This window comes from Mobula birostris, chromosome 19 (genome assembly GCF_030028105.1).
Source record: "Mobula birostris isolate sMobBir1 chromosome 19, sMobBir1.hap1, whole genome shotgun sequence".
Classification (NCBI taxonomy): domain Eukaryota; kingdom Metazoa; phylum Chordata; class Chondrichthyes; order Myliobatiformes; family Myliobatidae; genus Mobula; species Mobula birostris.
In genome coordinates, this window is record NC_092388.1 from 53,666,332 (window position 1) to 53,688,214 (window position 21,883).

The following is a 21,883-nucleotide window of genomic DNA, read 5'->3' on the forward strand; positions in this document are numbered from 1 at the left end:
CAGAGCCCAACTTTCGAAGTTTATATAGTTAATACATATTTAAGTGCTGGCATAAATAAAACTGCTCTTCAAAGGCTTTCTTCTGTGCACATCTTTTACACCGTACTCTCTGAAGAAGTGCTTTAATAATGTCCAAAGTATCATGAACTGTAAACTAAAATAACTCAGAATCCTGTCCTTGTTATCCTTTTGCTCTTCGTGTACCTGTATCAGAGCAACTTCATGTCTTCTTTTAACCCTCAAGTATTCTTTTGCATTTCTTAAATTCCGATAGCACCTCGTTTGTTCCTTGCTCTCTACACCTCCTTCCTCTTCTTCTTAACCAGGGCCTCAATATCCCTAAGCCTTGCCTTTTATGAAGTTATCTAAGGTTCCAGCAGAAAGCTGCTTTTTATCTCATTGCACTGTTCACAATAATCACTTTTTTCGCTTCAATTGACCTGCACGATTTTCTGATTTTTATTTCAGCTTTCTGTTTTGTATTAGCTTTTTCTAAGTGTTAATTGCAGGCATCTGATGAGCACAATAGATAACGTTAATCAAGATATATATAAAAAAATTCTCTGAAACTCAGGCAACTTTTACTATTTACAGAGAGAGATGAGCCAAAGGATGAATTTATACCTCCAGGCAATTAATTAAAGTTGAAATAATTCCATCAGGGAATTGCTTATCGATCTTATGAGACTTGCATTAAGAAGAGAAAAAGTTGCTAGTTGACTGATGCCAGCTCACAGAAAATTATGAACAAACTCCTCTAAGACATCTGGACTGAGTAGAAAAGCATCCACCACAGGGCTTTGAACCTTTCCACTGTGTATCACTCAAACCCTGATGCTCAACACATGAGGTAGCCATCAATAGCAGTTCTGCGACAAAGAAAGCAGAAACTGTCTTCTTCTTGCCTTCTGAATTGACAATGAACATGCAGACGAGTTTTTCTCTTATTCAATCCATTCAAACTGATGCAGTCCTTTTTCAGCTTTATCTATATTGAAAGTAGACTGATTGGGCAGTGTACGCTATCTTGGGCTGAAAGGCCCATAATGTCCCATACTATTCTGATGTAAACTGATGTACACTGGTACATTTATCACCTAAGGCTACAAGAACATTTATTGGTTTTTAAAAAATGCATGCAGTAAAATCAAAGCTGGGAACACTGAGATCCTATTGAACACAACAAGGCATAATAATTATTTTTGTTGTACCATCCCCTTATCAGATAATCATTAAACCTACAGGTTATTTGGGTAAATGTAAGGGGAGCAGAAAGGCCAGTGAATAAGGATGGGGACGGGGGAGTGGTGAACTGGGAGAGGTGAATAATGTTAACTATGAGTGAGGCAGTCAGTCAGTTCCCACATACGCCAACGCCATTCCCCCTCATCGGCTGGGAAATAGAAGTGTGAGGGGGACTTGGGGCATGCAGGGGAATAACTGCAGAAAAAAGTTTTCATTTTTCTGTTTAATCATTGACACCAGATTTCATTGCAGAGTGGGGAGGGCGGCCAGCTTCTTTCCTCAGTGTCAACATCACAGAGCATTGATCCTGGCCCTAAAGTACAGAACCAAGAAGGTGGGTCGCCAGTTTCTTGTTTTCCCTGAAAGTTTAAAGACATTTGACATGTCACAGAAGATTGATATACAGAGGAAAGCATTCTGATTGGATGCATCACGGCCTGGTATGGATACAGAATTCAAGAGACTGCAGACAGAGGTGGGCTCAGCCCATTCCATCACAAGTATATGTCTCTCCACCATCAAGGACTGCTGCGATATGACGTCTCAAGAAGGCAACATCCACCATTAAGTACCCCAACCATTTGGGCCATGCCCTCTTCTCAGGAGCCTGGGACGTATGGGGTGGCAGGGAAAGGTAGCACCTCTGATGGTGCGGACACAGTAGGCTCCCTTGGGAGCAGCTCGCCCACCCTTGTTCCCCATTTGGCACTCAGCTCTCACCTGTGGCTCCAAGCAGCTGTTTACTAGTGCCAGCGCTAAACCATGGTAAACTGCTTCGATGAGGAGGCTAAACCAGGTGAGGGGAACCAATGGGTCTTACACCCTGAGTGAGTTTGGGCTTGCCTACACAATCTAGTGAAGACTGGACCCCGCAGACTGCGCAGAGGTAACCACTAATTTGGATCAAAGGCCAGAAAGGCAGGCCTGGCAAAGCACTGTGGAAGTGTTCAGAGCGTGACGGGGCACTGTGGAGTGTTCAGAGCGTGACGGGGCACCGTGGAGCGTTTAGAGTGTGACGGGGCACCGCGGAGCGTTGAGAGTGTGACGGGGCACTGCAGAGTGTTTACAGTGTGGCGGGGCACTGCGGAGCGTTCACAGAGTGACGGGGCACCGCAGAGCGTTCACAGAGTGACGGGGCACTGCGGAGTGTTCAGAGCGTGACGGGGCACTGCGGAGTGTTCACAGCGTGATGGGGCACCGCGGAGCGTTCACAGAGTGACGGGGCACCGCGGAGTGTTTAGAGTGTGACGAGCCACTGCGGAGTGTTTAGTGTGAGAGGAGGCAAGGTGCTGTGGACCATCTGACAACATCTCCAGCCATCCTGACTCCGTCTTGCCACTGGATACTGATGGTCTCAGATGAGTGAGAGAGATCGACATGGTGCAATTCTTCCTCACTTTAAACTGAGTCGTTCTGTAAGTCAGGCTGGCTGTCCATCCTTCCCGTCACAAACCATTCCGAGTCCTGTGGCGAAAGGCTAGGTGTGGGTACACTGGCAGCCGTAGCCACAAACCTGCACGCTGGTGGCTCAGGCCACATGGTTATTATCCACAGACATGGAGCAGCCCTTTCCAGGAATGCACTTCTTACCTCCATGGTATGAGGAACAGGCTGGACAAAGTGCCTTTAACGTTGCCTGGCCAGTTTACCACAGCTGGTGGGGACCCTATCACAGTGGTCAAAATACGTCAAAGAGAAAATTAAGGACTATTCCTCTCACTCTCGGTGTGAGAAATGCGTGCACACTATTGGACAGAGTCAATGCTGACAGACCTCAGAGGAGAACTGCTCTATTAGGGGGAGAGTTAGCCTGATATAACAGCCCTGAGAGAGACTTGACTTGCAAAAGAAGGTGAAATTTGTGAAAAGGGCGAAGAATACGCATTCTTTTGGAGTGGAAGAGGAAATCATGACTGACATGAGGCTGGGATTGGATTTGCAGTAAAGACAGATTAGCACTGGAAATCTTGCTGACATACAAAGGACGTGAATGACTGGCTCATGATCATGAAACTCCTCGTCTCATGGTCAGAAACATGACATCATCGTCAGTGTTTACGCCCCAACCATGACCAACCTAGATGATGTCAAGGACAAGTGCTATGAAGAATTGTGCTCAGTTATTGCCACTGACAAGCTTATCACCCTTGGTGACTCAACACAAAGGTAGGCTCTGACAACACCTCCTGGGATGGGGTGATTGGGAAATATGGCGTTGGCTGTTGTAACAGCAATGGTCTTCCACTACTCCAGACATGTGCCTAACATGAATTGTTGATCAACAACACTGTCTTCCAACTTCCCACCCGCAACAGAACTTGGTGGGAGCATCCCTGTTCTAACCACAGGCACCTGATTGACTAAGTCATCATCAGGAAGACAGACAGGAAGAATGCAAGGGTGACAAAGTCTACGCGTGGTGCTGACGGCTGGACAGACCACTTTCTAAACTGAACATCCATATCCAGCCCAAGAGACGGCCACAAGGGAAGAAAGCCCAAAGATGACTGAACATACCAAGCTGAAAAGCAGCAACATAAAGCAGTCTTCGTTGAAACTCTGGAAGACTGCTTAAATCCACCCCTCTTGACAAACAGAATGTGGAAACTGCTTGATCAGCCCTTCGAGAGCTGATCTATAACACTGCTTCAGAGATTCTGGGCCTCCTACCAGAAAGCACAAGGACTGGTTTGATGTAAACTGTGTCGACATCAAACAACTGCTAGATGAGAAACTCTGTCTCCACAAAGTTTTCCTCAGTGACTCCAAGTCCATCTCAAAGAAGGATGCCTTCAATAACATACAAAGGACCATACAACATAACTGCACCAGATGCAGGATCTCTGGCTGAGTAATAAAGCTGATGAGATCCAGGCGTATGCAGATAGGAATCATTTAAAGAACAATGCTGCAGTAAAGGAAGTCTATGGCTCCACATCATCTGGATCATCCCCTCTCCTAGTGCTAATAGGAACACGCTGATCACAAAGAAAGAGAAAATTCTTCATATGTGAGCTGAGCACTTGAACTGTCCTTCTGCATTGTCCTTCGACTATAAATGACAAAGCCATTGATTGCCTGCTCCAAATGCCTGAAAATGAAGCACCAGATGTGCAACTGACCTTCGTTGAAACCCGAAAAGCCGTACATCAACTCCCTAACAGCAAAGCGCCTGGATCAGATGCGATACCAGCTGAGGCCTACAAGGGAAGCCGTGCAGTGCTAACAGAAAAGTTCCATCAGCCCTTCCAACTCACGTGGCAGTAAGAGATAATTCCACAGGAACTTAAAGATGCATCCATCATCCACATGTATGTGCAAAAAGGAAACTGACAGTCCTGTGACAACTATCAGGAAATATCCTTGTTGACTATCACAGAGGAGATTTTTGCCAGGCTTCTTCTCAACCATCTATCACACCCTGACTGGGAATTTCTACCAGAGAGCCAGTGTGGATTCTGGAAAGAGCATAGGACTATTGAGATGGTGTTTTGCAGCATGAGAGATGTCAGGAGCAAAATACTGATCCATTCTCCTGCTATTTCAATTTGACTAAGAATTTCAACACTGTTAGGAGAAAGAGTCTGTGGAAGTTCAGATGCTCAAGGAAATTCATCACCAATGTGCAGCAGCTCCATGATGGCATGCAGGCTGGAGTTCAGGACAATGGTGAGACATCCGAGCCCTTTCTTGTCTAGAACAGGGTCAAGCAGGGCTGCGTCTTGGCATCAATGCTGTACAGTCTGGTGTTTCCCACCACGTTGACTAATGCCTTCAGATGTGGTGACGTAGGCATCAGCATCAGATTCCTCACAGATGGGAAACTGCAAGCAAAAACTAAGGTTACGACAAACATCACAGACTGACTCTTTGCTGATGACTGTGCCCTCAATGCTGGTTCAAAAGATGACATGCAGCGCTGTGTCAACAAGCTTTCTGATGTATGTGCCAATTTTGGGCTTACCACCAACATCAAGATTGAAGTCATGCATCAGCTCGTTCCGGGGAAACCGTATGTAGAGCCAAACATTACAATCAAAGGTCGTAGTCTCAGCCCAGTGAACAGGTTCACATATCTTGGCAGCACACTGACCCAGACCATCATTATTGATGAAGTAAATGGCAGGATCGTTAAAACAAGTGTAGCCTTGACAGGCTTAATATCAGTGACTAGAATAGAAGAGGCATAAGTCAACAGATGAAGTTGAGGTGTATAGGGCAATAGTACTCCCCAACTCTGCTTTATGCCTGTGAAACATGGACAGTATACGCACAGCATGATGAGAAACGGAACCTCTTCGACATGGTCTGACTCAGAATGTTCTGCAACATTAAGTGGCAAGACAGAATCCCTGACACTGACGTACTTACCAAGGTGGGCCTGCCCAGTATCAACACCATCCTGATGCAGCCCAGTTGCACTGGCAAGGCCACGTAGCTTGTAGGTCAGTCCATTGGCTGCCTAAGGGACTGCTTTGTGGTGAACTTCAGAAAGGAAAGCGTTCCCATGGAGGTCAGAGAAAACACTATAAAGACACACTGAAAACTTCACTGAAGCCTTTGCATCAGCCCAGACTCACAGCAGCTTATTGCCCAGGATTGGGTTGAGTGGCGCTCCTTCCACCTTAAGCACGTAATTACACGAGGCAGAAAGGACAATTGCAGCACAGAGACTTAAGCTGGCCAGGAAAGCTCAAGCCAACAACCCCAACCCAATGTGGCAGCCACCTTTTGACCACGGTGCCAAAGAACATTTTGTTGGTGCCATCTATGTACCCACAGTCCAGTCCAGCTGCTTCAAATCACAGATGATTAGAGTGGTTCTCATCGTTGCATGAAGGACAAGTGATCAGAAGCCTGAAGACCTAAACATCATGGTTCAACAGCCTCAGGACTGTGGTCTGGGCCCAAAATGTTGACGGTTTATTCTTTTCCATAGATGCTGCCGGGCCTACTGAGTTCCTCCAGCATTTTGTGTGTGTTGTTTGGGAACACAATATCTTGAGCAGCATGTGTGAGAGGACAGGAATTCAAGGGATGCAAAGTACATTTATTATCTAAGTATTCACGAAGTATACAACCCTGACATTTGTCTTCTCCACAGACAGCCACGAAGCAAAGAAGAAATTGAGTTCTGATTCAGAGTTTCGACCCAATGCGCCAACAGTTCTGTTCCTCACAGATGTTGCTTGACCCATTGAGTTTCTCAAGCAGATTGCTTGTTACTTCTTAACTAATACTGCATTTGGATTTTAAGGAAATGGTATAACATCAGCAGTGCATCAAATGACTAACAATAGATAAATGACCGGATAATTTGCTGATAAGCAGGTTCCTTTGGAAAGGTCTCAGCCTGAAACGTCGACTGTACTCTTTTCCATAGATGCTGCCTGACCTGTTGCGTTCCTCCAGCATTTTGTGTGTGTGTTGCTTGGATTTCCAGCATCTGCAGATTTCCTCTTGTTTCCTTTGTCTTTGTATACATCAGAGAGCGCAGTCATGGAGTCAGGGATTTAGAGCCATGAGAACAGATACAGGTCCTCTGGCCCATGAATCAAACGCCCATTTTCACTAATATTACATTGATCTAATTTTATTCTCCCCACCGTCTCTCAAATTCCACCACTCACCTACACAGTCAATTTACAGTGGTCATTTACCAACCAACCTATTTACAGCCCGTTAAGGAATTATACTAACAGGTGCCAAAATATATTTTACAGCCTGTTAAGGTTTTGAGGGGTCTTTCCATGAAGAAATAATCAAGCACCAAGAGACATTATTTTAATGTGCAAATTTCCATTATGAATTCACTTTTCTGTAAAAATCTTTTTTACATTTTCATTTCTAGCAGTAATTTTTCTTGGATCTTTTTAATTTCATTATTGAATTCATTCTAGATTTTAAATATCAGATCACTTAAAGTAGAATCTCAACTCATCATACCCATATAAATATTTGTCCTTGCTTTGGAACATTGGTGCACTTTTTTCATGCTGAGGGGAGAGCTGATAGAGATTTACAAGATTATGAGAGGCAGAGACAGAGAGTATCTGTTTACTCTATCTCTATCTCAAAATAAGCTTACTGGGAAGTTGAATAATACCCACTTTACACAGTTGCTGAAGGACCCTAAAATCTTTTTGTTCTATTTGATGTTCTTGCTCTTTGACTTTTTGTTCATCCAATTCCAAAAAACGGACAGCTTAGCCGTAGTAGTTAGCACAACGTGTCACAGTACAGGTGACCCGGGTTCAATTCCCCCAGATGCCTCTAAGGAGTTTGTACACTCTCCCTGTGACCGCGTGGGTTTCCTCCGGGTGCTCCAGTTTCTTCCCACCTCCAAAGGCGTACCGGTTGGTACGTTAATCGGTCACTGTAAATTGTTCTGTGATTAGGCTGGGATTAAATCGGGGGATACGCTAAGCAGCCTGACTCGAAGTGCCTATTCTGCTCTGTATCTCAATAAATAAAAATTTTAGTCAGAAAAGGAATATCTAAGGCTAAAAAAGAAACGCGTTGTATAACTACACTGAGTTCCTTGAAGATCGGTATATTGCACAATACATCTTTGATAATGGTTCAAATGTAATCAGCACCAGCCCTCCACATGACCTAATGCATCATTTGCATCCACAGCTAAACAAGCTCATCTGTTACTGCACAATGCCTCTTCACTGAGTGCAAGTATTATGATGTGTTTTCGCTAGCCACTGTATTACCATTTAACCCTAACCTAATCAGGCGACAATTTACAATGACCAATTAACATCCACTTCTGTAACTGAAATCATTTGATGAACAAAAATCTTCAGAATCCATTTCTGATCTGTTACTGATTTTGCTTCAGGATTACAGGGTGTCCCAACCAATGCATGAACATTCTGCAACTGTAAAGCAAGTAGCTAATCTAGGAAAATACCTATTTTTATTAGATACAGGGTGTCCTGAGTGAACTGGAGATAGTTACTTTGGCTGTGGACACTCCTAGTAGCAATAATACAGGCAGAAAAACAATGAAAACGGTTTTCAGAAACACTCTACTGATGCACATCCTTCAAATGCCCTGCTATTATAACCTCAGCAATTCCCAGACCTCAGTACTTTTCACCACACACTAGTCGCACTGAATGCTTCCATACAGAAAAGGGGAAATGGAAAAGTAGAAAGCAGTTCTGACAAAGTCAAGTAAAATTGTACATCTGGCAATTGCAGAAGCCAGTTCATTCCCGTACCTCCCCAAAATAAACAGTACAAATTTGGCAATACTTCATCAAGTGAAGAAAATAAATTTGAAAACAAATTAACTACCTGTGCGAGAAAATACTTTTAGACAGATGAAGAGACGCCAGGTGTTGACAACACCCTCGCAGAAGTGCTGCACACACCTGTAAAAGAAGATTGTTTAATGACCCATCACAGCTTGTACATAACATGCATCATACATGACTGCAATATGACATAGTTGTGGATTATCAAAACATTTAGATCATCCATCAGAAATGTACATGCTCTTTCCTTTCCATATTTGTCATTACTACCTGTTAGTCTGGGGTAAATTTCTAATAATCCAGCATTTGATTGTTCAGAAATCCTGAAGGTTTGATGCCTGGTTCGCCTGTATATTTGGAACACAAGTCAGGGGTCCAGAGTACAAGCAAGGCGTGTGGTCAGATCCTGAGGTTAGAACTGCTGGAACTAGTGTGGAGAAACTGCCAGGTCAGAAGTGTTTGTAAATTCCCCACTCCCTTTAAACTGGCAGAGTTCCCTGAGAAAAAAAATATTATGGTTGAATTGAGTTTATTTTCACATGCACAAGTATATGTGTCTACAGGAGCAATATAAAACATTTACACTTTATTATACTGTGCCACTGCATAATATGCAGAAGTGTGAAGTAAAGGAGTACTTGGATATCATCCAATATTTGGATATTTGAGGGTCTTCAACAGGATCTCTGTAGCGCCTTTTCCTCTGGGTGGGAATCAAGAACTCAAGGGCATTTGTTCAAGGTGAGAGGGGAAAGGGGAGAGATTGAATAGGAACCCCAGGGACAAATTTACCACCCAAATGTCAGTATATGGAATGAGCTGCCAGGGACATTAACAACATTTTTAAAAAAATACTCAGGTACATGGATAAGGAGGGTTGAAGGATATGGGTCAAACATAGACAAATGGGATTCACTTACATGAGATACTTGGTCAGTGTGAACCAGTTAGGATGAAGCCCCCATATCCATGCTGTATGACTCTGTCAAAAGGACTAATGTCCAATAGCTTGGAAAATCTGCTAGGTCGGCACTACCAGAATCCCAAGGGTGCCAGGCTACTAGAATTTTACTGGTTTGATATTTTCAGTAACAAATTACAGAAACATAGTATATTAAAACCAACCTTTGCAGTTTCCCAAAGCAGATATAATCTTAAAAATAAATGTATACAAATAACTACAATGTTTTGCTAGGAATTACAGACAGCAAAATTGATCAATCACTGGAGCTGAGTGAAGACAGTGAATTCCTTGCATTCTATTGCTCACACAACAATTAAATAAAGGTCACTTATTTGCCTATTCACTGGAGTAAATTTTCCCTCAGGTCACTTGGCCAGGTCTCAGATAAGTATCAGCTGTATTCCCTTTAATCAAACCATCTCTTATGAGGTCAATCATCTTTCCTCAGAATCATACACCACCTTCAACATAAGCCTATTCTGTGCAGCTGGTGAACTGTGTCACATGAATGGCAGCTTGAATATTCCAACTGGAAGTCCTAAAGGGAGATTTCCTTTCTGAAGGACAAGGATGTACCAGATGGGTTTCTATGACAAGCAGTAGTTCCAGTGGTCATTGTAATTCCAGTGCTCAATTAAGACTAGCAGATATTTTTCTGTATTATTAATTTAGTTTAATTTTCACAGTTGACTTAGTCTCCTGGATTATTAGTACAGGCCTCCAGATTACCTAACTAGAAATTAAGCACAGTACCTTTTTACTAGCTTTAATTCAACCAGGAAGTAAATCACCCTTAGGGCATGCGGACAAAGACACCCGCAAAAAGAATTATCCATCTTGATGGAAAAACGTATCTCTGGGCAGGTGCCATTTCACCTTCATTCAGTAGAACATAGAACGTCAAACAGTACAACACAGGAACTAGCCCTTTGGCCCACAATATTGTACCGAGCCAGCTAAAAAGTAAATTTTAAAAAGCTCAAACACTAGTCCTTCCTACCTACACAGTGTCCATATCCCTCCATCTTCCCCATATTCAACAGCCCATCTAAATATCTCTTAAAAGCCTCTTATGTATCTGCCTCTACTACCATACCAGGCAGCGCATTCCAGGCATCTACCACTCTGAGTAAAATTTGGCCCCTCTGCTGAATGTAATCTAGCGAGTCCCTCATAATTTTATATGCCATACTCCTCTCCCATGACAATAACAATATCTTGAGATTTGCATGCATTCTTTGCTTGTTCAAGCTCTTCATAGAATTTATCTATATCCTCATTTGTTCCATGTGTTGTTGGTGTATATACCTGTATAATTGCTAAATTAAATGGTTGTCCTCTGAATCTAACAAGGAGCACTCTTTCTGGTATTGCCCAATGTCCTAAAACACTTTTTGCCATGTTTTCATCCATAAGAATTCCTACTTCATTAGTATGGGATGTCCCACAAGAATAAATTAGTGTTTTATTTCTATTCTGACATGTTCCGGTACCTATACAATGAACTTTGCTAATTCCCATGATGCTAATCTTTAGTCTTTCCATTTCATTTATCACATTGTCCAATCTTCCTGCTTGATATAGGGTTCTTACATTCCATGTGGCAATAATTTTCTTTTGTGTTACTTGTATTTTATGAGCAGTAGCTTGATGACGGTTGGGGATCCTCTGCTACCCAGAATCAATCCTACCGGGTGAGGCGTCTTCAGATTTGTCTTGAATTGTCTTGTCTTTGCCCTGGGTATGGCTCTAAACTGCAACTGGTGATGAGACTCTGATTGGGGACTTTCAGAGCTTTGGGGAAAGTGGAGTTACCCCTTAGTCATTCATTGCCCCCAGAGCTGCTCTAACCCAGAACGGTAGCACCGGCAAGGGTTCCTGCTCAGGATACAAGCGAAGGCCAACGGCAGATCCGGCAGGTTCAGTAACTGAACTTATGATGGAGAAGGTGGATGAGCTAGGACCTCAAATGTCAACAGCTATAGTACAGGCGGATGAACATTTGGGAAGAGAAATGGCGATTTCTTTAGTTCGCCCAACAGTAGGCAATAGCAAACCACCATTGCTAGACACAGTTGGCCCTCCTTATCTGCGAAGGATTGGTTCCAGGACCCTTCGCGGATATCAAAAAACGCGGATGCTCAAGTCCCTTATTCAACCTGTCTAAATGTGGTGGACCTTAGGACCCAGCGGAACCCCGGACCTTATTTAACCTGTCTCAGTGCGGTGGACATTAGGACCTGGTGGCGGAGCTCTGAATCCACAGTGTTCCTGTTCACGAAAATAACCACGATCACGATTGTACAAAAAGTGGAAATAATAAAGCAATTGGAAAGAGGTGAAACACCATTGGTCATTGGAAAAGCATTAGGCTACAGTCGGTCAACGATTGGAACAATTTTAAAGGATAAAGTGAGAAAGGCCCTGCCCTGATGAAAGCTACAATTATTACTAAGCAACGCAGTGGCTAAATTATTGGGTTTTGGGGTTTTGAGTTTTTGATCCTCCACATCAACCCGGCAGGAATGGAGAGCGTGCTCGGTAGCGCTCTGTCACTGGATCAAACTCGAGCCCGGCACTGAAACATATGTTTCTTAAGTGTTTTATATGCATAGAAGGGTAAAATATATACTATATACTAAGACAAACGTTTGACTAACTGACGCCAAATAATACCGGATATACCTGTTCCGACTTACTTAGTAAGGGAACTTCCGTTTTTTTTTCAATCCTGATCCACGATAACTTACGCACATCCTCCCGTATACTTTAAATCATCTCTAGGTTACTTATGATAACTAATACAATGTAAATGCTATGTAATATAGTTGTTATACTGCATTGTTTAGGGAATAATGACAAGAAAAAAAAGTCTGTACATGTTCGAACAACAAGTGCTGGAAGAGCACTTCCGGGTTTTATCGATTCATGGTTGGTTGAATTCGCGCATGCAGAACTCACGGATAAGGAGGGCCGACTGTACTAGGTTTCCTAGAGTCTATTTGCTAAGAAAACCATGGTCAAACTCACAAAAGGGAGGGCTTTACCTGTCCATATTCACTAATTTTTGCTGAATTTTCTGTTTAAGGATATTGGCGTTTCCATACGAGGCCATGATGCAACCAGTCAATATACTCTCCATCACTCACCTATAGCTGTTTGTCAAAGTTGAAGATGTCATGCTGAATCTTTGCAAACTTCTAAGGAAAAAGAGGCGCTGCCATGGTTTCGTTGTAATTGCACTTACCTGCTGGGCCCAGGACAGATCCTCTGAAATGATAACATCAAGGAATTTAAATTCGCTGAGCCTCTCCACCTCTGGCTCATGGACCTCTGGTTTCCTCCTCCTGAAGACGTTAATCAGCTCCTTGGTCTTGCTGACATTGAGAGGTTTTTGCTGTGGCACCACTCAGCCAGATTTTCAGTCCCCATCCTCGATGCTGATTTGTCATGATCTTTGATGCAGCCTACAACAGTGGTGTCATCAGAAACTTCAGCAAGGCATTGAAGCTATGCTTAGCTCCACAGCTTTGCGGTGCATCTGTGCTGATGGAGATTGTGGAAGAGATGTTCCCAATCCGAACTGACTGGGGTCTGCAAGTGGGGAAATTGAGGATCCAATTGCAAAAAGCTGTATTGAGGCAAAGCTCTTCATTAGTTTTGAGGGAATGATCATATAGAATGCCAACCTATCGTCGATAAAGAGCATCTTGATGTATGCATCTTTGCTGTCCAGATGTTCCCGGGTTGAATGAAGAGCCAATGAAATGGCATCTGCTGTAGACCTGCTGTGCCTTTTAGGTAAATTGGAACAGATTAAAGTCACTTCTCAGGCAGGAGTTGATATGTTTCATCACCAACCTCAAAGAACCTCATCACAGTGAATGCTAGTGCTACTGGATGGTAGTCACTGAAGCAGGTTACCACGTTCTTCTGAGGCACCGGTATAATTAGAGCCTGCTTGAAGCAGGTGGGTAACTCAGACTGCAGAAGCAAGAGGTTAAAGATCTCAGTGAACAATCCAGCCAGATGATAAGCACAGGTCTTCAGTACCCTCTTAGTAATTAGAATAGTTGCTACTTAATCGTTTATGTCCCAGGTTGGGGGAACAAGTATGCAACAAGACTGCCATGTCCGAACACCACAGAGTGCTTATCATCAAACACAGATCTCCCCAACTTTTGCCTTCTCCAAATCAGCTCAGTCCATCTTGTGTATCAAGAAGTCGCTGGGTCTTACTGATATACCCGGTGTGTACGGAGTGAGCCACGTCTCTGTGAAACACAGAGCACAGCAAATCCTCATTTCCCTCCAATACAGTAATCTTGCCCTAAGATCCTCAGTCTTGTTCTCCAGCAACCGTACATTTGCTAACTGGATGCTAGGCAGAGGAACTTTCATTGCTTGCCAGTTCAGTCTGCCTTGGAGTCCGTAACTCCTCCCTCTGTTCCAGCCATGGAGATTTACATTCATCCGCTTAAAGGTGTCGTACGTGTAAGTAGCCCGTAACAAGTCGCTGTGGTTCACCAGCCCCATCTTGGCCAAACTCACTGAAACCAACTGAATACTGAAAGGTCCACATTGAGAGAATGTTTCCGTCGGTAAGAGAGACTTGGATACATGGGCACAGCCACAGGACAACTGGACATCCGTTTAGAACCAAGATGATAAGGAATCTCTTCAGCCATCTTGTTATATATGCTCATCAGAAAGGGCACAAGGGACAATTTTGATATTTTGCATAAAACATGGAAGTTGGGAGCATAGTAAACACCAAGGGAGATGGCAATATTCTCCAAGTGACGTGGGGGGGCGGGGTGGTGGAATGTCCATTCCCAGCAGATATGATCCCAACGAGGAAAGTGAGAGATAGAAAGCTCCTGTGGGAGAAACATGGAGCAGCGATACATGTAAAAAATAAAATCCAGTTTTAGGATTCAGCAGTTTGTACGGGATTCTGCATTTTACACATGAAGGTCCCGTGTATATAAAAAGCAAAGAATGAAAACCAGAAACAGTTGGGAATACCCAGTCCATCAGGCTGCAGCTGCGGAGAGGGTAACTGTCAACGTTTCAACTTCGCAGGGACTTTCAGCAGGACTGTGCAAAGTTAGTATGAAAAGTTCATGGGAAGGGGGAAGGAGTAAAGTGTCTATGATGGGGTGGAGATCAAAAGAAATGGATCACACAGATAGTGGTGATACCATACCACGCAAAAAGAGGAGCACAGGAATGTATGGATGAAGGGAAAAAATGAGGTATTGAAGATCCATAGAAACAAACATCAAATATTGGGGAAATGTGAAATACAAGACTGTGATAGCCGATCATCTGAGTCCTAACGGTTGTAGTGTGTCATCTCAATAGTGTAGCAGCCAAACCAAAAACAAAACAATTGCCACTGCCAGCAACACTACGGATTTGTTGTACTTGATGACACGCCCTCACTCACTCCCATAACGTCTGCTCCAAAAGTCAAAGGTATGTATTCAATCCTTTATTAGCAAATAGAAAACAGACGATCCTGAAGCTATGAAATTTAAGCATACACAAGTGTAATCTAAGCATAATTGAGCATTATTAAGTGGTCAGTAAAAGATACGACATCCACTGGTCGCCAGTTACTACAAACTGCAATGAACAAAGCATAAAGACATTACTTATTCCCTTCACTTTTACCACACCCCCAGCCACGTGACCAGTTACCATAAGAAGCAAGTAACACAGAATACAACACAGGTAGAGAACAGGTACCTGGCTCCTACGGATAGGCTGTGATTCATTGGGGCAATATAGAACAAAACGGGTGTGGGAAGAATTGAAGTGAAAGACACTGGAAGCTCTGAAACTATAAAGGTGCTCTACTCCTAATCTATGTTCGGTTTCATTAATGGGGAGAAGGTCATACTGTGATCACCAAACATGATACAGTAAACTAAATGCATGTACATTTAATGCAAAACATTCCTTCTAGGTATAATGTAATTCAGTGCCACTTTTTCCAAGTTAGCACACTATAGCCATTAAAGCCAAACTTATCTCGGCACTGCAGCAAATCCTTTGTATACTTCACAGCTCACATCCTCGCCTCGTTCTGTATTGTCAGCTTATTTATGCACATCACAGTCTCTGCCTTTGTCTGCATCAGCAATCTAGGTTTTAAAATAGTTCAGGGCCCAGGACAAATCACAGGCAGCAGCCTGTCAGGCTGAAAAAATTAGTTCATTCTTATTCTTTTTCTCCCCTCTCTTGTCCTTTAACCATCTTTTATCCATTTTATCCCCACCTCAGAGAGCAGTTATTATATAACAACCTTCTGCAAGAAAGCTTATCAAACACCTTTTTGAAAATACTGATAAGCTTCATTCAATGGGGTACTCATCTAACGGCCCATACATACTGATGAAAATAACTCAATTTTCCTTAAAAGAACCCTATTGATAACACCTTTTTTTCCAAACCACTTTTCAATAATGGGTTGCAGCTTTTTGCCTGCAGATACAAGGAAATCAAAATTCAGTGATGACTTGCTTCCACTCCAGAGCTGTGCATTCCAAAGTGGCTGATGACAAAGTGAGAGACCTGCATTCTCCTAATGGGGAAGGTGGTCTTTGAAGGGGCAGGTGGGTTAGCAGATGGGCAGGTCATTCATTCCTCCAACCCTTTATTTCAGGCTTGTGTGTGCTCCTGATAAGTGGATTCCAGGTACACAAATACCACCCCAGATGCTTTGAGAAGCTTTGGGACAGGGATCACCTAGAATCACTGGGGGTTTTCCACTTTAAGGCTTTAGGGACATCCTTGAACCTTTTCCCCCAACCTCTTGTCTTAGTAGTGCTCAGAACAGTTTCATCAGTCCTCTGTAGGCATGCAAGATCAATTCAGCCCACTAAGCTTAACTAAAATCTCAATTCTGGAGATGTTACCCTGCGAGAGTAGACTAATTCTGCCAGTGGGTTTGAGGTATGTTGTCTGGAAACAGCTGGTTTCAGTTACATGTATAGTGGTGTCTGTTACAGGTATAGTGCACATACAAGGATCACTGCCAGATAGATGGGGTTGTAACCTTCATATTTATATACCTTATCTGTTGGCCAAAGGTGTCTCTGGCTCACTGAAAGCAATTTGGAACTTCACTGACATTTGCCTTCAATGAGAGATGGCTACCAAGCTTTGGGAAACTGCTCACATTTTTCAGGGCAGATGTTATGTGTAAGATTTATTCTTTAAGCTTACTTCACTGAACTGGTCTATGATGGATTTCAAACTCTGAATGTAAGTACAAACAAATGCCGCCTTGCATCCTGCAGCTCGATGAGAGAAATTGGGTTGACCTTGCTTCGGGAGTGGAAGCAACTCAAACTGAACAATTTTCCCACCTACAAAATGCTGGTGAACGCAGCAGGCCAGGCAGCATCTATAGGAAGAAGCACAGTCGATGTTTCGGGCCGAGACCCTTCATCAGGACTAACTGAAAGAAGAGATAGTAAGAGATTTGAAAGTGGGGGTGGAGTAGGGGGAGATCCAAAATGATAGGAGAAGACAGGAGGGGGAGGGAAGAAGCTAAGAGCTGAAAAGTTGATTAGCAAAAGGGATACAGAATTGGAGAAGGGGGAGGATCTTGGGACAAGAGGCCAAAGGAGAAAGAAAGGGGAGGAGAGCCCAGAGGAAGATGGGGGGGGGGGAATAATAGGGGAGGAGGGGCATTAACAGAAGTTAGAGAAATCAGTGTTCATGCTATCAGGTTGGAGGCTATCCAGACGGAATATAAGGTGTTGTTCCTCCAACCTGAGTGTGGCGTCATCTTGACAGTAGAGGAGGCCGTGGATAGACATATCAGAATGGGAATGGGACATGGAATTAAAATGTGTGGCCTCTGAGAGTCGGTATATCACACCAGCCGACTCACAGGTGAAGTGTCGCTTCACCTGGAAGAACTGACCTGATGTGGCCTTCTGTGTATTGGTGATATACTGCGTCCGGTATTCCCGGTGTGAACTTCTATATATTGGTGAGACCCAACGCAGGCTGGGAGACCATTTCACTGAACACCTACCCTCTGTCCGCCAGAGAAAGCAGGATCTCCCAGTGGCCACACATTTTAATTCCACTTCCCATTCCCATTCCGATGTGTCTATCCATGACCTCCTCTACTGTAAAGATGAAGCCACACTCGGGTTGGAGGAACAACACCTTATATTCCGTCTGGGTAGCCTCCAACCTGATGGCATGAACATTGATTTCTCTAACTTCCGTTAATGCCCCTTTTTATCTCATCCCTTATTTATTATTATTATTTTTATTCCCTTTTTTTCTTCCCTCTCTGTCCCTCTCACAATCACTCCTTGCCTGCTCTCCATCTTCCTCTGAGCTTCCCTCCCCCTTTCTTTCTCCCTCGGCCTCCTATCCAATGATCCTCCCCCTTCTCCAACTCTATATCCCTTTTGCCAATCAACTTTCCAGCTCTTAGCTCCATCCCTCCCCTCCTGTCTTCTCTTATCATTTTGGATCTTCCCCTCCCCCTCCCACTTTCAAATCTCTTACTAGCTCCTCTTTCAGTTAGTCCTGACGAAGGGTCTCCACCCGTAACATCGACTGTACTTCCTCCTATAGATGCTGCCTGGCCTGCTGTGTTCCACCAGCATTTTGTGTGTGTTGCTTGGATTTCCAGCATCTGCAGATTTTCTCGCGTTTCAATTTTCCCACCTATCCACTTGTCCCACTTAGCTCTACTTCACTAAGTAGCTTTTTGGAAGATTAGCTTTATTTGTCACATGTACAACCAAACTCTGAAACATATAGTGAAAGGCACTGCATGTGTCAATGACCAACACAATCCAAGTTTGCTGGGAGCAGCCCGCCAGTGTCGTCATGCTTCCAGCGTCAACACAACATGTCCGCAACTTACTGACCCTAACTCGTAGGCTTTTTGGGATGTGGGAGGAAATTGCAGCCCCCGGAAAAAGCTCACATAGTCACAGGGAGAACGTACAAACTCCTTACAGTCAGCAGTGGGAGCCCTGGCTAGCTGCTACGCTACTATATTGTGACATCCAGCGTTGCAGCAACATATTAAAAAGTGTTGAGGTAATGACTTGGTCTTGCTTGATCAAAGTCTGGAAGACTCTACTGAAGTTACTGCAATTTGTCACGCTGCATGAAAATGGCTGTAAATAAAGCATCTGTGAAGTCCCCTGGTATGTCCTGCTCATTGCAGATTGTGACAGACATTCCTTTCCACTGAACTTCAGCTGGATACTGCCTGTTCCTGAAACATTGTTCTTTTTCTGGTTGGCAGGTAGCTTGTGACTTCATATCGACTGATTGTGGTCTCAACGTTGGACTAGATAGTTTCATGAGGATGGAGTAAAAGAGGCTCATATTAAATTCAGAGTTACGGCTGAGGAGAACTTTGTGGTGCTTCTTCCAGCAACACTGACTGGGTCTGACTTTAATAATAAACTCCACTATTTGTCGTCAGTATGTTGGGTCCTTGGGCTGCAGATGGCCTTGACAGCACTGAAGAACTTACATTTGTCAGCAAGTTGTTGAATGTCCTGTGCTCCTTCCAATCACCATCAGCTCTTTAGGTCATGTGTTTTCTGACTGAACATAGCTGAAGAACAATTTCTTTTCCCTTGAAAGATGGTACAGCTTCCAATGTGAGAAGCTAGTGCTTGTAGTTCATTAGGTCCTGGATCTCCTGATCATCCTTATGTTTTCTTCTCCCTCCAAGAGATCCAGGAGTCTTTTTGCTGGTGTTAATCATGATGGACTTTAGGGCAGTCCAGATACTATAATCACTATCTCCCTCCCTGCCTGGTGGTGACTTTGTCAAATTGCCTTTGGGGAATCATCACAGAAGAGCCATCTTTGCAAAATAATTCACACCTCTAGTAGTAACATTTTATTATATTTGTTACCTTCCAGTCCTCTGGGACTAATCTGTAATCTTGGGGAATTTGGATGCCTTCACTATCTCTGTCAGATACACAAGAGATTCTGCAGATGCTGGAAATGTTGAGCCCACACAAAGAAAATACAAAACAAGCTCAGCAAGTCAGGCAGCATTTTTGAAGGGGAATAAACAGTCGATCTTTTGGGGTGAGCCCCTTCTTCAGCACTGGAAAGGAAGGGGGCAAAGAGGTAGGGGGGAAGGGGTGAAGTACAAGCTGGATGATAATAGGTTAGACCAGATGAAAGGGAAGGTGGGGTTGGGACAGAATTGGGGGAATTATGTGAGAAGGTGGGAGGTGCTATTTTGGAACAGGAATCTGATAGGACAATAGATCTGATAGGAATATAGGGAAGGAAGTGGGGAACTGGAGGGGAAGGGAAGACAAGGAGTGAGAAGCCACCAGAATGGGGTGGGGAGGGGAATGAAGGGGGTGGTTACAGGATGGGTATGACATGACATGGGGAGGTGGGGGGGGGGGAGAAACGTACTGTTGAGTTCTACAGGGCTTTCACCACAGTGGCGTTAATTGTTTTAGGGTGACAGAACAGACTGCGGGGCTATAGGGAAGTAAGAGGGGAAAAACAGTAGTTCTGATGAGATTGCTCTCCTGGGAGCTGGCCTGGCCATGATGGTCTGTTTCACAAGAAGTAGTAAATTGCATGGTGCCCTGTGGTTGCACATAATTTCCTGGAACGTTGAAGCAGCCAGCTGTAGTACAAAGCTGATTTAAGAATCCCCACCAAGAAAAGTCCTTGGGATGGCGTTTGCCATATTCTTCCACAGCAAAACCCCTGGCTTTAATGAAATATACCTATGATCATATGTCACAGAAGGTGGCCTCTGTCTCAGCAATCCAGCATTGGGTCTCACAATGTGCAATCCTTTTCCTCCATTTGCAGGTCTTTCTCCCTATTCTCTGACAATCTCTTCCAGGATTTATCCAATTCCTTTTTAAAAGCTATTAGTGACTGGGCAATAGTTGAATTTACATGCACTGGACAGGGAGACAGACTCATGAATCGGAAAACTGGTTTCCCTCGTTTCCTGTACAATTATTTCATCTATTAAAGATGAAGGCAGTCACAAAATGCACGATTAATGCCTCAGTTAATTCATTCTGCCACATTATAATTCTCGTCATTGTGTCAATTTGCTAATCTCTTCTCTATTACCTAGTTAATGGAAGCTCTTACAATATTTATATATTTCCTGCCAATTTACTCAAAATTTTTAATATATATTTCTTGCTGATTTATTCAATCTTTCATCCTTTTCAGAATCAGAATCAGGTTTAATATCATGGGCATATGTCATGAAATTTATTAAATCTGCAGCAGCAGTACAATTCAATACATTATAAATATAGAAAAATAACTGAATTACAGTAACTATATGTATGATAAGTATATGTAATAGTTAAGTTAAAATAAGAAGTGCAAAAAAAACAGGAATAAATAAAGAAAAGTAGTGAGGTAGTGGTCACGGGTTCAATGTCCATTTAGAAATCAGATGGCAGAGGGGAAGAAGCTGTTCCTGAATCTCTGAGTGTGTGCCTTGAAGCTCTGTAACAATCTCTTGATCTACACGCCTGTGGCAACAGTACAGTCATCTTCTTTCAATATAATTCTATCTTTATGCTCCTTAGTTAGCTAGAAAAGTGAAGATAAAAGGGACTGCAGTTGCTGGAATCTGAAGCAATCGGCAATCTAGAAAAACCCACTCAGCAGGACGAGCAGCATCTGTGAGGGAAAGGATCAGTCTCTATTTCAGGTTGAAATCCTGCATCAGGACTGCCAAAGTGTCAGCTTTTCTCACAAAAGTATTTAAAGTATTTCTGAAAATGGTCATCCATCATCAGCCAAATTTTTTTAGTCTAATTCCACAACCCACCTCAGACACAAACCAGCAAAACTAGTTTAGAAAATAGTCTCGCATTTACTTTACTTTATTGTCACCAAACAATTGATACTAGAGCATACAATCATCACAGCGATACTTGATTCTGTGCTTCATGCTCCCTTAGAGTACAAATCAATAGTAAATATTAAAAATTTTAATTATAAATCATAAATAGAAAATAGAAAAGGGAAAGTAAGGTAGTACAAAAAAAAAACCGAGAGGCAGGTCCGGATATCTGGAGGGTATGGCCCAGATCCGGGTCAGGATCCGTTCAGCAGTCTTATCACAGTTGGAAAGAAGCTGTTTCCAAATCTGGCCGTACGAGTCTTCAAGCTCCTGAGCCTTCTCCCGGAGGGAAGAGGGACAAAAGGTGTGTTGGCTGGGTGGGTCGTGTCCTTGATTATCCTGGCAGCACTGCTCCGGCAGTGTGCGGTGTAAAGTGAGTCCAAGGACAGAAGATTGGTTTGCGTGATGTGCTGTGCCGTGTTCAGGATCTTCTGCAGCTTCTTTCGGTCTTGGACAGGACAACTTCCATTTAAAACTATT

At 43.3% G+C, this 21,883-nt stretch overlaps 1 protein-coding gene across 4 annotated transcripts in view; it reads right to left on the reverse strand.

The window, feature by feature from the left end:
- The window catches only part of LOC140212608 (F-actin-uncapping protein LRRC16A-like), a 345,618-nt gene that overhangs the window by 139,764 nt on the left and 183,971 nt on the right, over window positions 1–21,883 (reverse strand). For all 4 annotated transcript variants that reach the window (XM_072283616.1, XM_072283615.1, XM_072283613.1 and 1 more), the window contains one exon: window positions 8,557–8,633. In XM_072283616.1, coding sequence (XP_072139717.1) covers window positions 8,557–8,633 — 77 coding nt within the window. The remainder of the gene's footprint in view (window positions 1–8,556; window positions 8,634–21,883) is intronic.